Source organism: Aulonocara stuartgranti (assembly GCF_965226115.1).
Source record: "Aulonocara stuartgranti genome assembly, chromosome: 7".
Taxonomy (NCBI): Eukaryota; Metazoa; Chordata; class Actinopteri; order Cichliformes; family Cichlidae; genus Aulonocara; species Aulonocara stuartgranti.
In genome coordinates this window covers 64366569-64391940 of record NC_138945.1, presented here as the reverse complement: position 1 = coordinate 64391940, position 25372 = coordinate 64366569, and the positions used below count along the sequence as shown (strand labels likewise).

General features: G+C 38.8%; 1 protein-coding gene across 3 annotated transcripts; it reads right to left on the bottom strand.

Annotated features, from left to right (window-relative positions):
* Positions 1-3788: 3788 nt before the first annotated feature.
* cpt1ab (carnitine palmitoyltransferase 1Ab (liver)) lies at positions 3789-25363 on the bottom strand. 3 transcript variants are annotated; one of them, XM_082539965.1, is made up of 19 exons: positions 25269-25363; positions 19377-19541; positions 18799-18941; positions 17495-17666; positions 16904-17005; positions 16320-16457; positions 16126-16203; positions 13985-14092; positions 13267-13354; positions 10470-10665; positions 9633-9821; positions 9429-9534; positions 7632-7745; positions 7203-7367; positions 6566-6697; positions 6282-6434; positions 6010-6123; positions 5732-5824; positions 3789-5629 (listed from the first exon to the last, which is right to left on the bottom strand). In XM_082539965.1, the coding sequence occupies exons 2-19, from the start codon at positions 19515-19517 to the stop codon at positions 5543-5545; spliced, it is 2319 nt and encodes a 772-aa protein (XP_082396091.1). In that variant the 5' UTR covers positions 19518-19541; positions 25269-25363; the 3' UTR covers positions 3789-5542. The 3 variants fall into 3 exon arrangements, with proteins under 3 accessions (XP_082396091.1, XP_082396090.1, XP_082396092.1); XM_082539964.1 differs by lacking the exon at positions 25269-25363 and adding an exon at positions 22488-22605; XM_082539966.1 differs by lacking the exons at positions 13267-13354; positions 25269-25363 and adding exons at positions 12727-12811; positions 22488-22605.
* Between the last annotated feature and the right edge of the window lie 9 nt (positions 25364-25372).

Genomic DNA, 25372 nt, shown 5'->3' with positions numbered 1-25372 from the left:
ATTAGTATCTATGAAAAGTGGTCCAAGGAAGCAACAGCAGTGAACTAGTGACAGGTAAGTGGACATGGAGCCCATACTGACCCCTGTCCACTGCCGAAAACACCTACAATGTGAGCATCAACTGGACCCAAAGCAATGGAATAAGGGGGTGTGGACTAACAAATCACATTATGAAATGCTTTGGTAGGGTTCATGTAGGAGTTGCATCACATGATCAGCCAGTTATGGGTGCATTGCATACCTGGGCGATACACGGCACCAGGATGCACTATGGAAACTGTGGCAGTGTGATACTCTTCTAGAAAACCTTGCGTCATGGCATCTATGTGGATGTTACTTTGACACGTTCCACCTACCTCAGCATCGTTGCAGACTTTGATTACAACCTTTCATGGAAACGATATTGCATTCTTCTTTCAGCAGGATAATGCACCCTGACACAAAGCAAAAATGGTTCAAGAATGGTTTGAAGATCACAACAATGACTTTGTGACCCAGATTTCCTATAGTTCAACCCAATGGCTGGACAAACAAGTCCAATCTATGGAGGCCCCAAATCGCAACTTACAGGGCTTAAAGGTGCAAGATACAAGATACCACGCACATCAACTCCAAGGGTCAAGTGGACACCATGCCTCAATAGGTCAGGGCTGTTTTGAAACAAAAGATAAAACAACATCATTTTAGGATAGTGGTCAATAGATTGTTTTTTGTTTGTTTACATGCCAGGGATACTGGGGCATGCTTCAAAACCACAATTAAACATAACAATAATAAATATGTAAAATGAACACATTTTTAATTTCAGAATTCAAATGTATTATTTTTAACAAATATCCTTGTCATCTTGCACACATGTAATCTTATGCTAAGCCCTGATATTAACCCTTTACCCTCTTTCTTCTCCCCATGCCAGCAGGTCTATGTCTATATCTGTGAGCAGATACTGACAAATAACATCTGCGCTAATTCCACGTAAACCTAATAAAAGTTATTTATAACCTTGGCGAGTAGGCGGTGGAAGAGATTCTCAGGGGACTCACATTCAGCCCAGCCTCCGCTGAGCTCCGTTTCCTTACCTTCCTCTCTTGCTGCCACTTGGCTGAGCTCCACCTTGGGGCCCCAGTCCCGGCTCCTTTAGTGCAGTTAGACAGGTGCAGCTGAATGGAGACATTCAGAGTCCCTCCAAGCCGGCCACCGAACTCACCATCTCCGTTTACACCCGCACTTTAAACACTCAGATTCATGTGGCACTTTTTAAAGTCTGAGTGCAGTTCTCAGCCAGATTAAAATTCACAAGACGTTTTAGTATGGCTCCATGGTTTGTGAGGTGATGAAGATGCAGTGTTAGAGACTTGAGAAGACTCTCCTCCAAGGGACAGCAGAGGTTACAGAGTTAATTTCTTTGCTAAACCTTAAAGGAACTTTAATATAAAGTTCCTTATTTTCAGTTACTAGACAGTTGTTTCAAGAATTCAAGTTGTGTGTACAATAAATCAATTTCATATATGTTCAATATTGATCCGTCATTCTAAACAGTGGATTTCCCACCGTCAGTTCCAGTTTAATGCTAATTCACAGAACAATAGTACAGATCCTGCCAGAAATCCTGTGGTCAAAGACATCCACCCTTAAACTAACATTTAGCAGGAGGTCCAATTATTATATTTTTCCTTGGTCAGTGAATCAACATTTAACATTCAACCCAATTAGTTTGGGGCATAACCAAGCCTTATGTAAGTTGTTGAGCAGTGCAGGAAAAACAAATTGTCCTGCCAAAAACCCAAATCATGAATGACATGAATGATCTACATACGGTAGCAGCAATTAGAACAATGTTATTCTCTACTGTTAACAACTGCCAGTGATTACCGCCAGACAAAATGGAATCATCTCTACCCCTGCATGCATAAATAGCTTATAAAACAGGATAGGCAACGCTGGCTCCCCTCTTTTCTTTGAGGGTGTTTTGGCGCAAGTGGCACATGGTGACAAGCAGAGGCCACAGATCTTTCTCAAAGTCTACTTTTAGAAAGTGCAAGTCAAGGTTTTAGGTGTCAGTGTCTGTTCCCGAGTGAATGGCTTTTCCATCTTGCCAATTAGGTAAGCCAGCGGTTAAAGCTTCATGGTTTTGTAATTGATTGAGTGAGGGTCTTGTATTTTGAGCAGAGAAGAAAGTCCTTCTTTCATTTGTTAGAATACTAATCAGATGTTCCTTTATGCACAGGAAGTCTGCACAGACTTTATGCTTTTAAAAAACACTTTTGAAAAAGACAAAGAAGTGGCTTTGAAAGCGAAATCTTTTTTTTTTTAAGGCAGGTGCACAGAGAAAGAAAACCGTCATGTGTAATGACTTCTTGCCTGCCCCTCTTTGGAAATCTGTCACCATGCAATGCCTTTAAATGTCTTCAATTTAATTTAGGTTAATTGTTGAATGCACCCTGAACAGCCTTAGTGGAGGGACTTATTAATACCCTCAGAGACGGAACTGATTCCTGGGTGTCATCCACTTGAGCTCAACCACCTGTCCAGATGGCAGGCTAATGCCATCACCCAGCTTCCTTTTTATTAAGTAAACACTAAGCTAAGGAAGGAAAGATCTCATTTTCACACCAGACCAGTTTCAAGAGGTTTACAAATTGTCAGAACTAAGAAAAGCTGATGAACATAGCTATGACCTTTAGATGCAGATGGGGGTGAGACGGTTGCAGTTAAAGTAAAATGCAAACAAGGGATAAACAATCGTCATGGTGCAAAGTACATGACCTTTGGGCTTAGGGGGATTTTGAAATAGGTTACAAATATATCACTTTAGGAACACATACACTTTTATGACTTTATTTATCCATGGTCGCTGGAGGATAAAACACAATAACTTTTGGAAATCCCTGAATATGATAACTATTTTTTAATTAGTAGTAGTAGCTTTGATGCACTGCTCTTTCTGTGACCGGTTTCCTCGTTCCAGCAACTTCCAGGAACCGACCTCACCAACCAGCTGAGGAATACACATTTTTCCTGCACTACTAGTGGTGTATGATGTCCAGTATAGAAGACAAGTAAGTAAAACCTTTATGAATGTGTACAGGGTTTACCTCAAAGTACTGCTATGTTTTAGTGCTGTCTAATGGGAGAATTAAAACATTAGCGCTGTTACAGTAATAACAGTAAATATTGATACACTGTATCAAATATGCTCAGAATTTTAATATAGAAATTTAAAAATATAGAAAGTATTTTTCCCACCTGAGTGGGGGAAAAAAAATACTTGCTAAAAATTGGCCTACATTTGAATGTGCTTTTCAATTCGATTTACTGTGATCATGCAGTAAACATTCTTTAGATAAGATGCTTTGTGCCACACTAAGCCTCTAGATTCATTAGTTTCATTAATAAGTAGTACTGGAACAGGTATACTGAATAAAGTGACCCGTGACCGTATGTAGCTGAGTTATTTACAAAGTAAATTACACACAACTTCAGAGAGCAACCAACAATAGCACTCACACTACAAAAAGACTAAATACTGAAATAAAAGCTAAACTAAAATGAGCAAATCTACTCCAAAAACTCCTTAAAGCTAAATTATGCTGAGGAATAAATACACAAAGATTATTAGTCTTTATTTTACTTGATTCTAAAAACTGATGCCATGTCTTTGGCCATAAATCGAACAATTCCAATGACTGTTTCGCAGCCTCCACAGTGGCTGTGTGGTGAGTAAAATGCTTTTCTTTGGAGAGAGATGTATTAAGCGTAATAAGCAAAAAGGGACACCTCAGAGGTGATGCAGCCATCTGATATTTACTTTATTGTTCAAACATAATTTGGTATATCAGCTGCTTGTCTTTTAACAATTCTTTAAATTAAAGGCAAACATATACAGCTTCATCTTCAAAAACATGCAGCAGTGTAAACATGAGGTCTAGATAAAACTAGTCTGGGATAACAAAACTGTCATGACAAAAGAAAAGGAAGCATTTTGTCCATGTTTTTTCTTAAACCAGCAAAACCTTAACTTAGGGGTCATCATTTGTGACGATCCGCTGTCAAATAACCAAGATGTGTTAAAATACAGAAGCTAAAACCTGAAAAAATAAATATGATGGACTGACAACATATACATTATTTAAAAAATGCATTCCTATACATGACTAGAAACATGCATTTCTTAAAAAATAGCTGAAGAGAAGAAATGATATCCAACTTTACTGATAAGACCAAAAAAACGACTATGTGATTTTCTTGACTTAAAAACAACAGCTGCAACACTGCTTTGATATAACCAACAATCCGATTGCTCATAAAAGTTTACAGAATTTTTTTTGAGGTGACAAAAGGCTGTACGGGTAGTCTGGAGTTCCTAGGTTTGAACGATAGGGTCAGAGATGGAGTGCGCAACAGAGCTAAAGTACAGTTAATTGGCGATTTCCCCCCCTCAACCCCTCACAAAAGAAGTAAAGTCACTGTTGACCTCACGCTGTCAGATTCAATCCAGACGCACACCTCCCTGTCTTACGAACTCTCACTTCAACAGCAAACTTCACGCTATGCTATCTACCATCTCACTGGAATCACATTGGCATTGTACTGCATTTCAACGTCTAGTGTTGCACATTTACATGTTAGCAAAAGCACTCGTTTTCAGTGTTGTAGCCAGCACCCTAGGACACTAGGCCAAGTTAGCAAAACCTGAGTATGAAAACAACGAACAAGAAAAAATCATGTGCCTTTGTCGCCACTTAATAAGAGTCATAGATGCCAAACCTGAACAAAAACACTGGCTGTGCACTTGGAATAAGAAAAGACAGTAGCAACGTGTTGATATTCAACATTACAGTGATGTAAGGCTCGCTACTCTGATCCAAGCTGAATGTTTATAACTTTTGCAATCACAGACACCTTACTTTACTCCTGTCTGTGTGAAATTACTGGGTATAGCTGCTAAACGTTCAGAATCATCCTCTCTTTAAACCTCACTTTATGAAATAATGGAGAGCACACACAGCATGCAAATTTAATGAAATTCAACATCAAGTTTGCTGCTTTGGTCAGTGCTTCAGGAGCTGCAACTGCAAGACATTAAAGAAACTTAAGGACAAAGCTAACGCATTGGATGGGAACAGAAATAAAGATATTGCACCATCATGCAACTTAAAATGCAATTCAAGTATTTGATGATGCCACTGAACAAGCCTTTAGCTGAAATATGTTAATGCAGATTTGATCTCAGACGCCCTTTCTGCCCTTTTTACATTAGTGGGTCAGTAAGGCACCGGTATGTACAGTCTTGTGAAAAAAAACCAAAACCAACTTTGATCTGTGCATTACCTGTACCCAACACCACCGGTTACTCGCTACGCCTAAATATACAGCTTACATAAGTGCCTTGCAAACGTATTAACGATAATGCTTCCTTTCAATCATCCTTATTTTTGTAACATCAATTAACATAAATATAACCTCTAAACCAACAAGTGACTCTATACAACCTTTTTTTGAATATATGTTACTCATAGCCTTCCACCAGCAAAGACAGCCATCACTTGGAAGCTTTGTTGTTGAGCTCAAAGAGACCCAGGATGTCCAGCATGGCCTGTCTGATGTTGGTCCCAAAACGATGCGAGTCCTAAAAAAACAAAAGAAGAAAGAAATGCAGAAGATTCCAGTAAGCTTTTTCATTTAAAATGGCCATTAAAGAAGAAAAAAAATGGAAAATTAGTGAACTTACAGTTTCTGGGCTTGAGTGTTTGCTGGAGATGTGGAAGTTGATGTGGTTCTCACCAAGAATGATGTAGGAGATGCCATAACCATCATCAGCCACCTTGTGGGCAAAGAAAGCGAGAGAGTAGACTCTGAGCTTATCCCATACACAGTAATACATTTTTATTGCTTTAATATTTCAACTTTTTTTCTAATTTAAGGATTATACAACCTTATGTGTTTTGTTGCAGGAAAACTAACACAAACAGCTGTTAAAGACACTGTGAAAGCTGATGGACAACTTACTGGACCAAAACCACCTCCAGAGGACACATATTCTGGGTGTCTGACCAGATCGAACAGCTCAACCTGCTGCAGAGGAGTCTGGCTGGTGGACAGCTTCCATGGCTCAGACAGGACCTAAATGTAAAGATTTATGAAATCCACAGATTAAGACACATTATTGTATTGGTCGTTCGCTCGTAACTTTTTTCTATGTATGAAAAAGTTTATAAGAGCAATTATGGGCATTATTCGAGTACCTGTAACACACAAAACTTGTGAAAAGAAGCTCATACCTCCTTCAGGAAGGGTGAATCCTCTCCGAGGTATTTGGAAACCACATAGAGGCAGAAAAGGTGGCGATCGATGCCCTGTCCTGTCATTGCCAAACGGTACAAGTTTTGGTGTTTTTCTGCCGCCAGCTTGAGCAACCTGAGACGCTCTTCTCTCTGTAGAAAGAAATACGAAAGGAATAGAAGTGAAATATGACAAATAGTTTAATAACACAATAACAATAATAAAGTGAAAAAACAATAAGTAAAAAAAATCGGTAGCACATAAATGAAAGGAGGGGACTTACTGTCTCATCTCCGACCATGGCACGAACAAAGGCACAAGTCTCCACGGTGCAGGAGCGCACCGTTTCTGTTCGACCTTCCCTGAACATACGAGTCATGGAGGCTTCATAAGTCAGGCAAAACTTCCCTTTGTCCTGTTGAGAGAGTAGAATTACATTTAATTAAATCACGATTAAAAAGAGAAAACATTTTATGTAAATATATTTTTTTATGCATTAACAGTAGAAATGATTACAAAGGCCTGCGGCTTTTAGGAGGTTTATGTATTATTATTAGCTATTAATTAAAATGGTGTGACCAATTAAGAAACATACCATAACTAACGTGCAACACCAATGTTTTGTGTCATATTACTAATTAAAGTGCAACATGAATAATTAAAAATAAAAGTTTTAATTCGCTATTAAATCCACTAAACACTGCTTGACTGCCTACAAATCTATGCTGGCCAGCTAGTTGTGACTGCCCTCTGCTGGAACTTAATTTAATTGCATGCGGCTGGAAAGCGCTGGCTTCTGAGAAGTTACATCTACACTTTTAAATATGAGATTGATTTTATAATATATATATATATAAAAAAAACTTATTTCAGATAAGGATATGAACAGGAAAAAAAAATGGTCGGATGCGGGAACTTACTCTGTAATGGGCCAGCTGCAGGGCAATCTGGATGAAGGCATCAGGACTGGTGCGGCATTTCTTAATCAGCCCCTTTCCAAAGTCAGTGAAGGGGATAATGTGACAGTCCACGTCATCTGCCAGAGCTTTGGCTACTGTCAAAGAACTCTCGATGGCCTCCTGGCACTAGAGGAATAAAGGGAACATAACTGTATGTTTTACTCAGACAAAAATATCTATTTATATATATGCATTTTATGAAGAAACGTCAAGATGATTAAATTATTAGATTAGTTTTAGAAGCTATTTAAATCCAAAAAATAACATCCAATAAACAAACATCTATATAGTTAATTACATCCACTCTGGTGTACTTAGCTTATGCTTCCACAAGAGGGAATCCAAGTTCTGCTAATATAAAATTATGGTGTAAAGTAAAAGATTTTCTACCTCAGCAGGGATGGTCCACTGCAGCCTTTGAGGGCCGGGCAGGTTAGGATGGGGCTTCCCAACACAGTGACCATCCTCAGTGTATCCCAGCTTTGGATCCATGGAAAGTACATGCTGCAAGAGAGTCAACACTTTAACTCATCTCACTCAAAAGTTTCTGCTGTTTTTCTTGCAATGTCTTCTTGCAATTTTGCTTCTGTACACCACCACGTACACTAATTTTAAATTAAAAATCCTTTTTAACACTTGGATTAAAAAAAAAAAATCAGTAAATAACTGAATGAGTTACTGAGTCACTTAAGATGCTGTGTTAGGCATTTACTGCAGCAGTAACCTTCAGATGCGGCTTGCATGCTTAAAAGCACGCTCTATTAAGTTGAGATCTACGGCCTGAGATCTACGGTAGTTCACTTCTTGCAGGGTATATTGCCATGGTAACTTATGCTATGAACTGTTCCAGACCAGCAGGTATGAAATCACCACCTACTGAACAATTTTCTCCAGAAAATAGCGTCACCATTCCTAGAAGTCTCTTGGACAGTGCGGGGAGTGTAGGAGGGTCTAAAGTGTTTCAGTAGTGTCTAAAGTCTGTCTCCCTGATGAGCATCAGTAATAAATTCAGAAGCAGCTTTGTTGGCCACAGTTTTGCAATAGTAATTTGTTTTTCTATAACATATGATCCTAAAAAGGGACATATCAAATTTGCATGTAAACTAAGCCTATGTTTGAATTTTGTTTTCATATTCAAACTTTACTGCCAAACGTCACTGCAGTCTGCAGAGACTCCGTCATCTGGAAGCACTTATTCTTTTATTCACAGCATGTTTAAGTGTGATATAGATTCTCTGCTGGGGATATATATTTTAAATATGCAGCTTGTGAAGTCTTAATAAAACTTCTGAACAAAGCACAAACTGTGCGTCACATTGTCACAGGAATGTCCATGCATTAATCTGTTGATTTAGAAAATGTTCTTCTGCTTCATTCTAATCTGCTGCCAAGTCTCTTTTACACTACTGGAATTGCAGCTATTGTAGTAAGTTTGTAGGTGACACTCATAGGGATCATTTTCTGTAGAAGAATAATCATATGATGACTCTTAGATTGGTTAGATGCTGCCAGCAGCACCACAAGCTGATAACCAGCTTCATGTGAATGCTTATACTGATTGCCAAGGCTTAGAGTAAGTGAATCCAGATAACAGAAAGGTATCCTGGGCATGCTGAATTCAGCAGTCAGGTAACCCTGTTCCACTGGCTGCCATACATGTCCATCATAAACTGTTTCTCTCTTTCTCCATACTTCCCATTCTTCCCATCATTCTGGTACAAGTTAAGCTCGGTTTCATCTGTCTACATTTTTTTTCCAGAAATGTGCAGGTCCTTTAGATGTTTTATGACGTACAAGTATAACTTGACCTTGTTCTTAAGTATAACAAGTGCACTTTTTGCAAATCCTCTGCATTTACCTTCATGAAGGCATCTTTAGATGGTAGATTTTAACAATTTTAACAATAACACGTCTACCTCCTGACTTGGCTGTACTGGTTGTCTTTAGTAGTCGTCCAGGTGTTTTGGTGTTGCTCACCAGTAAATTACTCATTTACTAAGACATGAATGCATCAGACTGTTGGTTTGGTTACTTTTAAAGTTTTTGCTCTGATTCTTTTGATCTGTAGTGGTGCAGAGTTAAAATGACAAAACTTGTGCCTAAATATTTACGGCTTTAACTATATAATATTTCTTGTGATATTACGAGATACCGTATTTACTTTTTTCCACAAAACCAGTGACTTACCTCCCACAGATGGCCAACAATCGGAGCATCTGCCCAGGAATGCTCTGCATTCAGTCCCATCGTACCATTCTTGTAAACTATCATATTAAAGGACTTATCAAACCACCTGAAGGGTTACAAAATATTATTAGGTTAATTTGCAAACAGGTTAATGCCACAAACCTACTGAAAATTGGCCATAAAATCTATAAAGTTTATCTCCACCTGTCGTAGCATTTTCCATGGAGCAGGGACTTGGCATAAATGTCCAGAGACTTGACTGGGTTTTTTGCATCGTAGCGCTGCTCTGTATCATCGAGGGTGAGGAAGAAGGCTGCCTTTTCTACAGCATCCAGAGACTGCTTGTTCTTTCCACGGCTGAAGAACATCTCACGGGCCTTTGCCCACGGTGTCCTAACAAGGTAGAAACAAAAAATATGTTCAAAAAGTAAAGCATAGACATAACTGCATGAGTGTAAAATATGTTCTTTTAATCTTTCTAACAGAAAGCATATAAAAGCTGGAGCTAAGTGTCATTTTACATAAATACGCGTACATTTTTCTTTGTCAGTATGAGAAAACTGTGAGCCGTCAACACCACACTCTTTATTACTCCGTAAAAATGTATTTTACTAAGCTTTTAGAAAATGCTTGTGAAATCGCTTTTAATTAAATTGCTTTTTAATTACAGCTGCACTTCAAACAAAACAAGTTAGTGGTTAATCTTGTTGCCATGCTTGAAATATGATACATGCCCAGGCCCATATTATTAGCCTATTTTAACATGACTTTGATGTCTCTTTGATTTCAGGTTTATTTTCTTTATTTCAAATAGCAATTTGCAATCACATTTTTAATTTCTTAAAATATATCTTTCAAAATAAAGTTTAAGTTCTACCAGGAGGTTTTGAAGAATACCAAACTCACTGATTCAGCCTATGACCACTGTAAATGTCCACGCATTGCCTACATTGCTGTACTTCCTGTCATGCTACAGATTAAAAAGTAAAATTGTGTGGCCTCATCAATCCTGGCTCCAGCTTATTCTGCAATGATACCCACCTATCCCCTGCAGTGAGTGCTGCTAGTCTCTCCTCTCCTGGCAAGGGCTCCGACTTGTCTGCCAAGATCCTCTCCATCTGCTGCTCGATCTCCCGTGGCAACAGCAGCCGGCCATCATAAAACATCCACACCTTGAAGTAACGTCCCTTATGGTACACAACTATGTGTTTGCTCTCATTCACGTGCTGAAGGGTGTCTAGTGGAGAAAGAACAATGACAGGAAGAGAGAAAACAGGAAAACAAGAAAGACAGATGAAGAAAATCTGTGGTTGTGGGGGAGAAGGGTATATTTATATTTGTACATGTGTTGTGTTTTTTCTTTTTAAATAAAAGAACTTGCATACCACACATCATGTGGGTGACTTGTGTGTATAATCAGAAATGCATGTTGTTTAATGCCAACATCTTTGTGAAAAGGGAGAAATAATTATAGAAATATCAAATATCAAGTGGATGTTGCATTATTTTATTTCTGGTAGCAATACAGATGTTAGTGAACAGTAATTTGCCCCAGAAGTAAAAAGATGTGATATCCAGTTTTCTTTTAAAAGAAAAACATAATTCATTTACACAATACAAAAACTAAGGCGGGTTGAAATGAGGAGTGCAGCAAGTGGGATGAAAAAGGGAAGGACTGGGAACAAGAATGTAGTTGGGAACACAATGCTTGTTTGAACAACAATGTGAACAAATGTGGGAAGCCAGTTTCAAAGCTTTACTTGCATAATCTCATTGCTACTGTGTTATTTTACTACAAATTTGGAGCTTGAGCACTCAAACAAGCAATGTACTTGGTACTGGTAGGATAAAGGGAAACAAATACTTACACCAAGAACAAGCCAAATAATAATATTTAGCCTACTGTAGTTTCTTATAGTAAGGACCTCCATCAGTATGAGTATTCTGGGCCCAGTATACCACAGGGCTGAATTGGAAAGCCGTTCTAATCACTGCAGCAACTCAGATCTTTCTGCTTACAGAGACACTGAATACAACTTATTTTATTAAATTTATTTTTAAAAGCACACTACATTTTTCTATTTTTTAAATGCCTTCAGTCTAAAAAGGTAGCGTTAAATACCTTCTGCTGGGTCCCATGTGGCTGCTAAGCAACACAATTTATTATTATTGTACATTTATTATTGTCTTGGCCTCGAGTCTTTCAGGTTTGAGTTTTTAAACTTAACTGCTCGTAATCTTGATTAGAGGATTTTTACCTCTTCTAAGAAGCTTATATTTTTGTAGTAGTTGCGTGCACGTCATTGTGCCTGTAAACACGGCACCTCAAAAAGTTTGGAATGAATCAAAGTAAACACTTGCTGATTTTCACTGCTTTACTTTACTTCTTAAATTACGTTTAAAAAGAATAATTTTATGTATTACAGAAATTCAATCTACAAGGCCAGAACAATGTAATCTGATCCATTTTTTTATAAAGTTTCCAATTAAGTCATTTTAAAAACAGGTAAAGTCATGTACTTTAAAACAAATGAATACATCCCACTGTTTTTGACAGCATTGTTTTAGTTAATTGCAGTTTGCAGGATTTTTTATTAATGTATAGCTCTCTTTGGGTCCTGACACAGCAAAAAAAAACAGTTATTTTCATATTTATTTTCTAACTGCACTGTCATGAATTTTAACATTTAACATGCAAACTAAGAGTAGACTCTGAGATGTAGCTCTTGTGTTTTTTTGCACTTTCTATGACCATTGCACGTTCTTATCTTGGGGTTAATTTGCTGAGGCATCCCTTCTTGGGAAGACTGTGAGACTGTGTTAACACACAGCAGAATATTCCAGACCAGCAAGCAGAAAGAAAACAACAAGTTCTAAATTTATACAGGTGATCACACTTGTTAATGACAAATTAATCACATTTGATTAACTGCACCTGTCTACTACTAACTCCTTTAATTCCTATGGCAGCAGTAACAGTGTACTTAATGTTTTCCAGGACTGTGAAAACATTATTCTTATAATTCTTTCGTAAACTGTGTATTATAGTAAATACATATTCTGCATATTTTTATTTGCATGAAAAATATACTTCTTTTATTTATTTATCTAAGACTGTTTGTCTTCTAAAACTTATGAACTATATTTCAGTGACATGCAAATTAGTCCTAGAATGTGCACACAGCAGCACACATGCATTATCAATTCATAGAGGTCAGACTTCCAACTCAAACTGATGGACAAATGTCCTGAGGAAAAGTACAGTTGGAGTAGAGGAGGCGCCAGCTAAAGACTCTACCTGTTTCTACACCTGGGACACGAGTCGTGTTGAACATATGCTCGTATTGGGCTGAGCACATGGGAATAGTGTGTAGGAGCATGAGCTGAAAAGCAAAAGGGGAGAGTCAAACACAAAGAGATGACAAACTAATTTACTAAAATCCCAGAGAGAGCCGCAGCAGACACACACCTACATGACCAGGAGACTGGATGAAGTGCAGTGGGAGTGATGAGGATTGGTTTGATAAGCAAGGTTTCCAGGGAAAGAGACATGAGCGGAGTCCAGAAACCAGTGGCTTACTATCTCAAATACACCAGCAAAGCCCTGATGCAACAGTATTTTTTAAGAGAAATTTGAAAGCTTTTAGAATATTGTGACATAATGTATCACCTAAACAAATGTGAACATTCCTATGTATTAAAGCAAATAACAGCACAGGGCTGTGCTGATGAGAACGAGTATAGTAATCAGGGTTTCCAAAGGCTATTGCAATGAACATGACCAGGGTCACAGGGGAGAGGGGGGAGAGGGCACGATGGAGACGTGCCCTCCTCTTACCTGTCTCCAAACCGGGGATGCGGGAGGTGTTAAACATTCTCTCCCACTGAGCTGAACACAGAGGAACCTTGTTCGCCAGCAAGTATATCTAACGCAGCGTCCGGCACAAAACAGTAAAACAGAGACAATCGAGTGTGAGTCTGTAACAGAGCTAGCTCATGCAATGGTCTTTGCATAAATGCATACAGTTGGATTTGGTGAAAGGTAAGTGGGCATTTTCACAACATATTTTGCTATTGTGCAAGTGTAAGAATTTGCACTTAGGCATCATGCAGCTTGGTGAAGGCAAGGGGCTGACGGGGATGCAGGAATAAATGGCACTGGGGTGGGTTAGTTTCTTTACTAAGCTTTTAGAAAATGCCTGTGATATTGCATTGTTGGTAATTACAACTGCACTTCAAACAAGCAAGCAGAAAGCACAGTGCATGGTTAGTTACGGTGAGCTGAGGGTGACAGAGTATAAATATAATAATTCGTGAGACTGTGGATAACAAACTTACATCAAAGCACACAAGAAATGGTCGTTAAAAGATAAGCAGCTTTTCATTGTAAACTTAAAAGGAAAACACACTGAGATAATACCTATTAATCAGTAAAGTATGAGTTAAATATTTACATGGAGCCAGTGTGAATGAGTAGGAAATTTATATTACAACTATGTACGCTTCACATAGTTCAACAAATCATTAAATGTCAAACAGAGGAGCTCTGTACTCACAGGTTTGATCTGAGCTCTGTCCAGTTTTCTCCTGTACAGCATGATAGAATGAATGGCGTTACCTGCCCTGGCAGCCTGGACGGAGGTCGGGAACACGTACAGGAAATCCTGGAGAAACAGAGATGATCAATAAGAAGTTCTCACATCTTCCTACAGCTTGTGAGGCAACAGAAACATAATAACTACCACTTAAGCTGCACATTTAACCTGTGCATTAAAAAAGTCAGATTGTTGCTTTGTTTTAACTGAATCTTTGTTCATCGTTGGTAAACACAAATGTGTGACCAGTTTTGAAGGTGCACTCAATGTGGAGTGAGGTGTGTACCGTAGTGCAGTGAATCCTGTGCTAAATTCTTGGCATTGTTATTGTTGTAGTTCCACCGATAGATCACACTAAGCAAGTTGCCAACGTCTTATCTAAAGCTGTGCACTTGTACTTTTGATAGCTGATTAATTTATTGAGTAATATGTTGTTCTAAATATTACAACAATACCATAAACATTTGCAGCTCTGTTTTGTTTTAACCTGTTGTAGCACCATTAGTCTTTCAAATATGTAAGCCTAAAGACTGAGATGGCTCATCTGGGAACAGGGACAGTATAGAAACTCCTTCCTTCTTGCTCTCTTACTCACAAGAGAATAATCTACACATCTGACAATTTTTTTTCACTAGATGCCTTTCGTTTCCAACACTTTCAGCAATTTGCGCTTCGACTTGTCTCAAACCACAGACTTTTCGAGATGTTAGCCGAATGTGTTATCCACTAAACTATACATCTGGCAGCATGTGTGGTTTTAATTTTTGGACACACTGGAGTTGTGACTTAATTAAGAGGATGAGTTGTTTACTATGTCAGATGATGAGAAAATGTGTCTTTTATGTCAATTTACACTTTGCCTATTCATACTGTATTGTCTTAAAAAAGAAAATCCAAAGAAAATGATCTTAGGTGTGATCTAGATTGTACAACTCAGTCTGCAAACTGGTCTTTGAACTTGAAGTCTGCAGCTAGCTTAAATCAAACCTCAGATAATGTGTTGTTCTTACAACAGGTAAAAGCTAGAATTGATACAAATGCAATCTGGCCTTTGATTCATTGTAGTTATTTTGGTCAAAGACAATTTGCATAGAGTATAAAGAGGGTTTGTAAGCAAGAGCATGGATCCATTTTTGTTCCGGTTTTAGTGACAGATTTACAATTAACAACTGCACACAACTGACACATTTGCAGTGTCCTGACTTTGTCACTGATCCAGGTAAAAAAATGGGAGGTTTAGATTTATGCAGACACTGCGGCCAGTCAACCCATCCACAAAGTACAGATGCTGTAATTAGGTGATTGGCTGCCAGGATTCTGCTGAAGACTTGACGTCTTTAACTCCAAGACTACAAGACTTCAGCTATAACTTGCCCTGAGAAATTATAATAAAGTATATTATTACTCGTGGACACACGAGGGTTAATGTTGCAGAATGCATATCATTAGGGTACATAGAAAGATTTCCATTTACTAAACACTAAGTTACAAATTAGATTATGTGTGTAGCACAGAAATACTCTCATTCAAAAGCCAAATATGAAAATCGAAGTTAAAGGAAGACAGTTGAGTTACATTTTAGACAGTTCACACGTAGAAACAAACTGAAAGTGTTCGTTCCATTCATTCAAAATCATAAACTCAGAGGTCGTAGTTTTTTGTTATTTGTGCTGTTCTTATCCAGTATATATATAGTAGCAATAAATAAATTAGTCTCAAATGTTGAGTTTCGTTTTGCAGATAGTGCCGTGAAGCTGCTCGAGTGTTTGCGTTACTGTTTTTTTTCTTTTACAACATTGTGTAACAAGTATGTCACAAGATAACTGCTGATTACTCTGCAAAACTTAAAGATCACACACAAAGAGTTAATAATTAAAAGGCTAAAAGGGTTTGTATGCAATTCACAACCATCCACGCTTTTGGGGGTCAAAGTGGTGATAAACGGGTCACGTTAAAATGAAAACTGCTCAAATTGGAGCTTTTGGGATTTAGCCAGGTGTCAGGGAAAAAAATAAAAACCCACACACAAAATGCCTTCAAACACTCAGACCATCATGAGGAGACTACCTCACTATTACCTAACGGAGGTGGAGTTGCCTTACCATGGCATAATAGTTACTGTTCACCATGATAGGTCCACGGCCTCTCAGGTAAATATACTCTTCCCACCAGTCACTGACCTGTGACAGGCAGAGAGAAGGGGGGGAACAAACAGAAGTTTTCAATGCTTTGCTTTTCAGGGTAAGACTGACCTAAGAATCATGACAGTGTGAAAAGTCAGAGAAGAGGAACTCACATAGTTGGACGCCCACCAGGACTTGAGTTTAAGGTACCACTGCAGCCTCGGACCCAGATTCTTCTCAAAGTCTTGAGTCAGGCCTTTCATTCGTTCAAACTGCTGATCATCCATCAGTGGGCGCACTGACTCCAAGTACTGAAAACACCAGAAAAATCAAGGTAAGAAAGAGTGAAGCAAAGAGTATCTGACTTAACAAAGAGCACAAAGGGCAGGGAAAAAAAAAAGGAGCACACAGTGTCTTCTCAGACAGACAATCACAGGCAAGAAGATCACTTTCCAGTCACTGCCCTGCACCACAGAGTCAAAGCCTGAGGGAATGTGTAAATGAATTTAAATCAGTACCTTTAAGGCTTTTTTGTTTACATGCAGTTCCAGTATATTGCATGTTTGGTTTTTTTTTTGTTTGGTTTTTTTTTTTTTGGGGGGGGGGGGGGGGGGGGGGGGGTAATCTTAACTGGTATCCTCAATGAAAACCTAGAAGTTTTTTGCTCTTCAAAATGCAACTTTGGTGCCAGTCCAAAGCCTAGCACCTTTATCAGCATGATCATCAATGTAGATAAAAACACCAGATAACAAATTACCCTTTTGCAGGTGTCCTTGATAGAAGGAACAGGTAGTCGTGGCAGAGAGTTCTGGAAACTGTACAGCATTGGTTTCCGGCCAGAGAACACCTTCACTAGAACCTGGATAAGCAGAGAGATAAGGCAGTTTGAAGTGATGTTTTGCTTCACCTGGAAACCAGCAAGGTACGAGGCAAAGTCCAAAGACATAACCAGCAGTAAATAACAAGATGACACAAGTAGCACTTTGAGTATGGCCTCCACAAGATTTGCATTGTATCTCTGCCTGGACCTAATTGTCATAGCAAGTGACTAATTTTTGAACCTTAATAGCATTATAATTTAGCAATAATTACCTGCTGTTTAGAACTCATCTTATAAGTAAAACAAGCACACATGATTATAATAATGTTTAAAATATAGTATAAAACCTCAGCCCTGTTTAATGTAGAACATTTTATTCAGCATATGACCAGTGAAGACACTCACAAGTGCTTAATAACACTGTTGCAAAAACAGCATTGTTTATTCAAGGCAATAAGGTCAATCTCTATGACATTCTACCAATTAGCTCCTCTTCAGTGACTGGAACAATGGAGCACATTATCTCACCATCCAAATGCGACTCGACCAGGACAAGGAGCCATGACGTTCTTCCATCCATCCATGCCATGACAGCAAGGACTTGAGGACAGTCCTCATAATCATTATTATGGTAACCCACAGGCTCGTGCCCACTAGAATTCCTCCGACTATCCTCTGGCTGTCTGTGGACATATATCGGCTGTGGACAGAGAACGAAACAGGAGGAAGGACAATATAATGTTAAAATTTTAACTGCAGAGTGGACACAAATTATGGTTTTGCTTAATAGGGCTTTACAAGACTAAGTATGTTTTTGTAAGTTAGTAATCTAACTGAAGAATAAGTAAAGTGCTATGATGTTCAAAGTCATTGTATAAACAATTAATTATCAACCTTGGCCAAATGAGCAATCTAAGACTGCACTACACTACAACAGCGTAGTGAAAACATGGGGCAATTACTGTCACACAGCTACTTCCTGACTTGGCGATGTCCAAAGTCAGCAAAGACAGACTGACTCATGACTGATAAATGATGTATGTTATTTGCTCTGATAGGAGGACTAAAACATTTTGATGAATTTACTGTCAGCAGTAAAGTCCTAAACCGCTGTTATGTAGTGTAGCCAAGGTTAATGAGGACAGATCTGATCATGCAGTAGATTTTTCTGTATTTGTAACTTAAAGGTTTCAAACATTTTAACACCAACAGGTTGTACTTGTTACTAAAACAAAAAAGAAGGTTCCAGTACTCTTAATATTTCAGACATTCTTCAATAAATTTAAAAAAAAAAAAAAAAAAAAAAAAAAAAAAACACCATCAAAGAACAGCCGACTTGACTTGAGAGCACTGTGGATAAGAAAAACATTAAAGGCTTTGCGTGTTCAAGACATGGTTGCACAGTATTACTAAACATGATCAACATTGTTGGCAAATTATAAAATCAGTTGTGGCAGGTAGCTGGAAGAAAATGTGTAGCAAACAGACTAGTTTACAGACTCATGTAACACACAGACCTGTATGAAGCATGCGCATTATTGCAAATGTTGTAACATCTTTAAGTATGAGTCAAACACACTCCATTGCCAACGCATTTGGCAAAATACCTGCTTCCAGCCAAACAACACCTAGCTAATTCCCACTGCATTTGTTTACCTGCTTTCTCACTTATCATTGTGCCACTATGTAAAGAAATGCGCATGGTAGTTAGGGTTATACTTAGAAACAATCTACTTTAGAAAACACTAATAAAAGTTATTATTTTTTAATAGGAAAAAAAATGTACAAAAAGCCATATAATACCAGGATATCACCTCGTGGGATCAGCTTACCTGATGGGCATATGCTGACCCAGCTTGGTAAACAGCCCCAAAGATGGATCCAGCTGTTTAAATTTATTGTAAGCCATGTAGGACCCAACCACTATGGAGAACCCAGCTGGGCTGCCCGGGTACACACCAGTCATTATCCCATTCTGTGGAAATGTAAGTCAAATTGGGGATTAAAGAGGTCATATAGGGCCAAGGAGATAAAATTAAATTACTTCATAACATGTTATCATGAGTCATGAGGATACATGTGACAAATCATTAATTACATACATGAAACAAAAGAGGAATGTGTGAAAATGCTAGCAGGTCTTTGGGTTTGAGTCATTCACTATGGCGGTGTGTAAACAGATAACTAGGCCAAAGGCTAGGACACAAAGAACGGGCAGGAAGGTTAGTGTCACAGCTGACTGTTTGTGTGAGAGTCTATGACCTTCTAGTGTGAGCAACCTAATAAACAACAAAGAATTACTTGGGATCTTGTAATGTTAAATAGAAAAGAGCTGTAATGTTGTGTGCATAGCCATTACTATACATAAAACCTCTGAACTTTGCTCTTTGGTTATTTTAATGCCTCCCACCTTGAAGCGAACAAATCTTTTCTTCCAGGAGTGGATGCCAGAGAGGTAGACTTGGCGAAGAGCCTCATGAGACAGGTGTAGATCAATGCCTTCAGGGGTGACTGTGAACTGAAAGGCCACCGCCTGGTGCGCTTCTGCCATGGTGGCTACTGATGTACAGGGTCACTGAGGACAGTAAGAGCAAACAGTAATATTAGCAAAGTGAGAGTTTGAATAAAGTTTATGCCAAAGATTTAAGGACCATGTCAATCAACAACTGATCCAAATCTTCATTCTTGTTCCTACAAACTCTTCTTCACACAGCTAAACACAGATAGTAACTTCAAGAGTGGTTACACACTACAAGGTTCAACACAGCGTGTTGATCTCTAGACAAGGCTGTGAATGATTGGTGTAAGCCAAATATCAGAACTATCCCTCAGCTTCTATCAGTGTCTTGAAAGCATTTGTCCAACACTGCCGATTATCTACCATTTTTAGATGTAATCTGTTTATCTGCAGGGAATCAGCCACAGGGTTAAAAGGGTTGCTGCTGGACTTCTAAAACAGTTGAATGCAGTTTCACTGACACCTGCACAGTCACTCACACAATCTAGGTTTAAAGGCAAAACTAGTGCTAGTTTTAAATGTGGAGCAGTTGTGCACAAGCACAAAGCAATCCATCTGTCATGTGAGGAAGCACCGACACAAATATTTTTAAAAACCCACTTCAAAAATAGAAATTGTGACTAAAGCACAAATCATTTTTAATTATTATTATTACTTTTTTGCATTAGAAAGAATTCACAATGGGCACTGCTCTCAGCTTGGTAAGGATCATAAAAAACTGTGTATCCCTTTTAGCAACTGTTGTGATTGGATTAGCGTCCTTCACAAAATGAAAGTCATGTGTATGTTTTTAACTAAACAGGCTCCTGCAAACTGAGATCAGAGGCCACACACAGGTGGGTGACCCCTTACAAATGTCTGAACTCTGAACTGGTTATACTGGTAGTCCAACATAACTGATGTTTGGCATGAGGCCTGTCTTGTTTTAAAACCGTCAACCCTAGTCAAGATATGGCTGCATAAATAAATAAAGTAAATCTTTTCAGCTACCATAATTATCTACCCCACCCATTCGTTTTGGAAAAATTTGAAACTAACTTGTCTCAGTAAAAGGCAACACTGGGAAGTAACCTTGATCAAAGCAATGTCTGGTCTATTGTATTTGAACAAGTGGGTCTTCCAGCTTACTTACTATAAAAGACTCCATTGTAGTTTGTATATTTATGAGGCAACCAAGAAAACAATTAACATGATGCTTTTTTATGAACAAATGAGAACCAGTTGCTAGCGCCCTGGATATATATTTTTATTTAGATTTAATTGTTTCTTGCTACAAACAGAAAGCAACTGAATTAAAAATGCTTTATTGGCTTAGAAGAAACATGAATGAACTTGACAAGCTGTGCACAAATTCTGTTATATTTTAAACATAGTTTATAAGACTTCCTCAAATAATTCTTCTAATACACAGATCATCTGCTTTGTCATAAATTTACCATGGAATAAACCTGAAAATGACGAGCATGATTCAGGTTTTACAGATTCAGAAAATTAATGAAGCCCTTATTTCCAAAGAGATGTCTCTCTGCAAAGACCATCTTCTTTTAAAGGATTTCTATCTTTTTTCCTTTTTTTGTTACAGGGTCCACTTTTATTTCATTCAATGAGAGCACTCTGAAAGCAGTACACGTCGCTTCTTCCACTCCTCTGAAGGAACAGCATCCACAGAGCAGCGTTTCAGCAGCCAGTCCCCTCCCCCCAGCTACTTTCCAACATCACATGATCCACCCTGTGCTGCAGAAACTAGGGGAAAGGTCGCAGCACAGCGCCGCTTAGATGCCGCGTAAAACTGGCAACACAGTACTCAAGAATCGTCCTGTGCCACCCAGCACAGTCAAATGTGGTAACAAAGGAGCCACTGAAAACATAGCCTTTGCTGTGGATGTCGTATAACCGGCGATAAACATTTAGGTCTTTGCAACCATTGCAACTAGCCCTTGTCTTTATGCAGTTACTGTACTACTGTCTGCATTATCATTATGGCTGCAAACACCACACTCACCCCATAAAACCAACCGTCATTACCGAACACTTACAGGCTCATAAGCTAGGCCCACATATGCCGGTTACATTTGTAAAATTATATCAAATATCCTCCCACGTGGTCTAAGTGAAATTAGGTCACCAGTGTGTAACCTGGATATAAACACAGTACGTGTTATTTATTTATAATAACAAATAATTAACCCTCCCGGTCCTATAAATTGTGTTTTATTGTAGTTTATGAATGTAAACACGCTCCTACAACAAGGACACCACAAGCCAGCTTTTGCTGACCTTCACAGGTAGGTGACATTTATACCCACACCCTTCACTACATGTGTCCTCTGGTGCAATCAAATAATTTGCTCTCTAAGGTTCACGTCCGCGTTACTCTACATTACAGTTACATGCGTTTTATAATGCGATGGCCACTAAAAGGCCTTTATTTGGACTTTTGCCGACATAAATGTTAGGAACAAGAACATAGGAATCACCAGGGGAGTCTAACATGAGAAGCAATATCAAAAACAAAGAAAGAAAGAAAAGTCATGACAGGTGAAATGTTTATATTCATACAGATATGCAGTAGAGGCCTCTTTGACATGCATTCCCATGACCTGCTGTTAAAATAGCTTTGAGTGCAATGGACCGTTTCAGTGGTTTAGGCAGGATGCTTACATTGAAGTTGATCTCTGGTTTCTGTAGGCCAAGCTGCCACACAGAAAACCTGCAGCTGCGTGAGTGGGTGAGGGAAATGGCCTGAACGCCATGCAAACACCTCACAGCTCCACACACTACGCCGACAAGGTACTGCAACAAATTGACAGTCACGGATTTCACTTGTCTAGCCTGTAATATTTCCCCCCGTAGCGCACGTAGCTCTGCATTTTCCCCAACTAATTCCAAAGGAGCACAGAAGAGAGACGGAGAAAGAAAACAGTGTCATGAGAGGCCGCTACGCACTAAGAAAAAGAAAATACGCACAAAGCTTTGTTGTCAGCGTGGAAGAGCAAAACTTACAGTTGTGAGGAGGATGTGACTCTGGCTGGCTGTCGGCAGGAACTGCTAACGTTTAACACTCCTTATGAATGAGAGCGCAGACTTGTATACACGGACTGCCCATTTTGCTACGTCACATATCTCAATTTTCGGCGGCCTCCGTATATAAAGGTGGTTAAAACAGCGCCCCCCTGAGGACTCCCGCTCTACAGAAACTATGACAGCTGGTAACCTGTGCAAAGACATTACGCTGGAGATGGGATCAGTGACACCATGACCATGCCATAACAGGTGAAATGTGGGCTGTTAAGTAGTTTAAGGGGTTGAATATAATGTCATGGTGCAATCCTGTTAGAGCTGATAAGGCTGTTTAATGCTTATTACAGTATGACAGGTGTACAACTGAATTTTATGGCAAAGTTATAAATGATCTTTATATAAAATTGTCAAATTGTAAGATCCGTTGTGGAAGAGCTCTGATTTCAGCTTTTGAATGAGTGTTTGGGGTGCAGAATATGGAATTTGCCCTTGATGGTGAGGTGGGTGGAGTTCTTCATTGTTGATCTTTGAGCTGGTTAGTTTATGATCATCCTCAAAATGAAAATTTGCCCTGGTCATGTAAGCTACTTTTCTTTAAATGTGTCAGGAAATCAAACTCCATTCCTCCATGAAGTTTGTAGGTCAAAGAGGCTCTTTACTCAATATCTCTCAACTAACAATGTTATTCCATTCACTGCTCCACACTGGGAACGCCACTTGTATCTACGAGTTCATTGTTTGTTCTTGGCAAGCTTCAATGCCCCACACTGATATCCAATACATGGAATGAGGAGATAATGTTGGGGAAAGTGTATGTTTGATAGAAATAAACTGCTTTCTTCAGTTCTCAGTGTACTGATAGCTGATAATGAATTTATGTTAAGCCACCCACTGTTTGTACAGGTGACAAGGTGGATGGGTTGTTTTGTTGGATAAAGCATTGGCAGTAGTTGGGGCACTGTCTTAAACAGACTCATTACTGTTGTTCCTGGTGGAAAAGCCATGTCCATCACAGGTTTGAATGTAGCTTCTGCTGCTGAGCTATTTATTCAAACTAAAATATAAAGAGATATGCATCATCAGGTAACAGCAGGAGGTGTGTCTTGATGCTCTGCCACCCTTCTCCTTGTTGGATCAGCCCATTTAGATTTGAAATTTTGATGTCACAGTGAAAAATGTCAAATATCCTTTGTTTTTCTGCCATTGTGTCACAGTTGTTGAAAAGTTTTCTGTCTGGAAGAAATTTGTGTTTTTACTGCTGCCAAACATTGCCATCTCTGACACTTTGTCCAGAGCTCACTATTGCTGAAGTTCTGCTCTGATGTTCCATCAACAAAGGCTTTGTTTTGGTATGCTTCTAATACATGTCAACTGATGTAATCTTGGACTTAACCAGCTGCAAAAGTCATTATAAACCTTTTTTGGGATTCTCTTGGAAACTTCTTTTTACATTTTGCATTTGGGCATCCTGGAATTATTAATTTGTTCTTTCAGATAGCTTAGAAATAAACATTTAAGCATTAAATATAAAAATTCCTCCCTTGAATCATATATCCACAACATTTTTGAGAGGCCATATTGTGAGGCATTGTTTGACCACAGATCTAAATAATTAAATTTCCATCTATTACTTTTCTTATTTATCCTTAACCTCCTAAGACCCAAACTCTTCCACAGCATGCATTTTTAATTTCTCTTTGATATTTGGGCATTTTGGGGCCAATGTAAAAACAAAGAATTACCAGATTTTTTTTTTTACCTTATTTTTGTTTTTAAGAAAAATAAGAGCCACATATGAGGATATTCGTTTAGAATTTTGATAGAACAGTAGCAGTATAATGTCCTTGTAAGTGGATATCAGGCCCATGTAGAGCAAAATTGAGTATTTTAGTCTAAATAACCCAAAATGTGATGTCTGCATATGTGGACGCCAGGTCCTAGGAGGTTAAAAAAATTAATCTGGAAGTACCCCTGTCGAAGTACCCTTCAGTATTGGCATTGGATCCATCAAAGTGTGAGTGTTAAATAAAATTGCTTAGTTATTGATAAAAAAAACACTGTATGAACATGAGTGTGAGACTTGAAGTATAAACCGCTTTGCATGTTCAAATTAAATAGAAAGGCACTATACAAGTGCCAGTCCATTTACTATATACTTGAATATTGAGTTGCAAAGCACAAAGAAATAAGGAACACCACTGAGAAGATTCATGAATGAAGTCAAGAAGAGTTGGTGTGACAGAAGAGGATATGGACAGGGTGAGATGGAGACTGGTGCTGCTTTTTATCACCATAGCAACAATTCCAAAAAAGTGTATCAGCCGAAGGAGGGAAAAAATAAAATCCCTGATCACTGAGCATTTCTTAGAAGATCAAATGTCTGCTTGTCTAAATATGTAAAAACCCAAACCTTATTTATGGGATGCAGCTCAGCTTTCAGTATCACCTGCATAGCTACTGTTTATCCAACAGAGGGCGCAATATGACTTTTTTTGGACAGAGTTTCTCACATTCATTTTCCTAGATCTTTTTAAGTCAAATACTCTACAAACTCTCTAAGAACACCAGTGCGTTAAGATGCATTATTGTTATAGCCTTCCTTAGCGCTTCCATCATTCGTCTCTGACAACTCAGTACGCAAGCTCAGTACGCGAGCTGGGGAGATTTCCGCTCTGAACGCGCAGGACATGAACGCAATATGAGGGAAACGACGCAAGAGCTCCCTTGTTGACATTTTGTATACACTTAAAATCGACAGCCTACCGTGTGTTCGCCTTTACGTTCCTCCGTGCAAACACGAAAAACACGTCCAAACTTTGGATTCACGGAGACGTAAGGATCCCACGGCTGCTCATGCGCGTGCGTCA

Coding starts and splice junctions, on each gene's coding strand:
- cpt1ab (XM_082539965.1), bottom strand. CDS start 19,517: ATGGCAGAAGCGCACCAGGCGGTGGCCTTTCAGTTCACAGTCACCCCT. Junction 13,355..13,984: donor ACAGAGCTCAGATCAAACCT/GTGAGTACAGAG, acceptor ACGCTGCGTTAG/ATATACTTGCTGGCGAACAA. Junction 9,535..9,632: donor CATGGAAAATGCTACGACAG/GTGGAGATAAAC, acceptor GTAACCCTTCAG/GTGGTTTGATAAGTCCTTTA.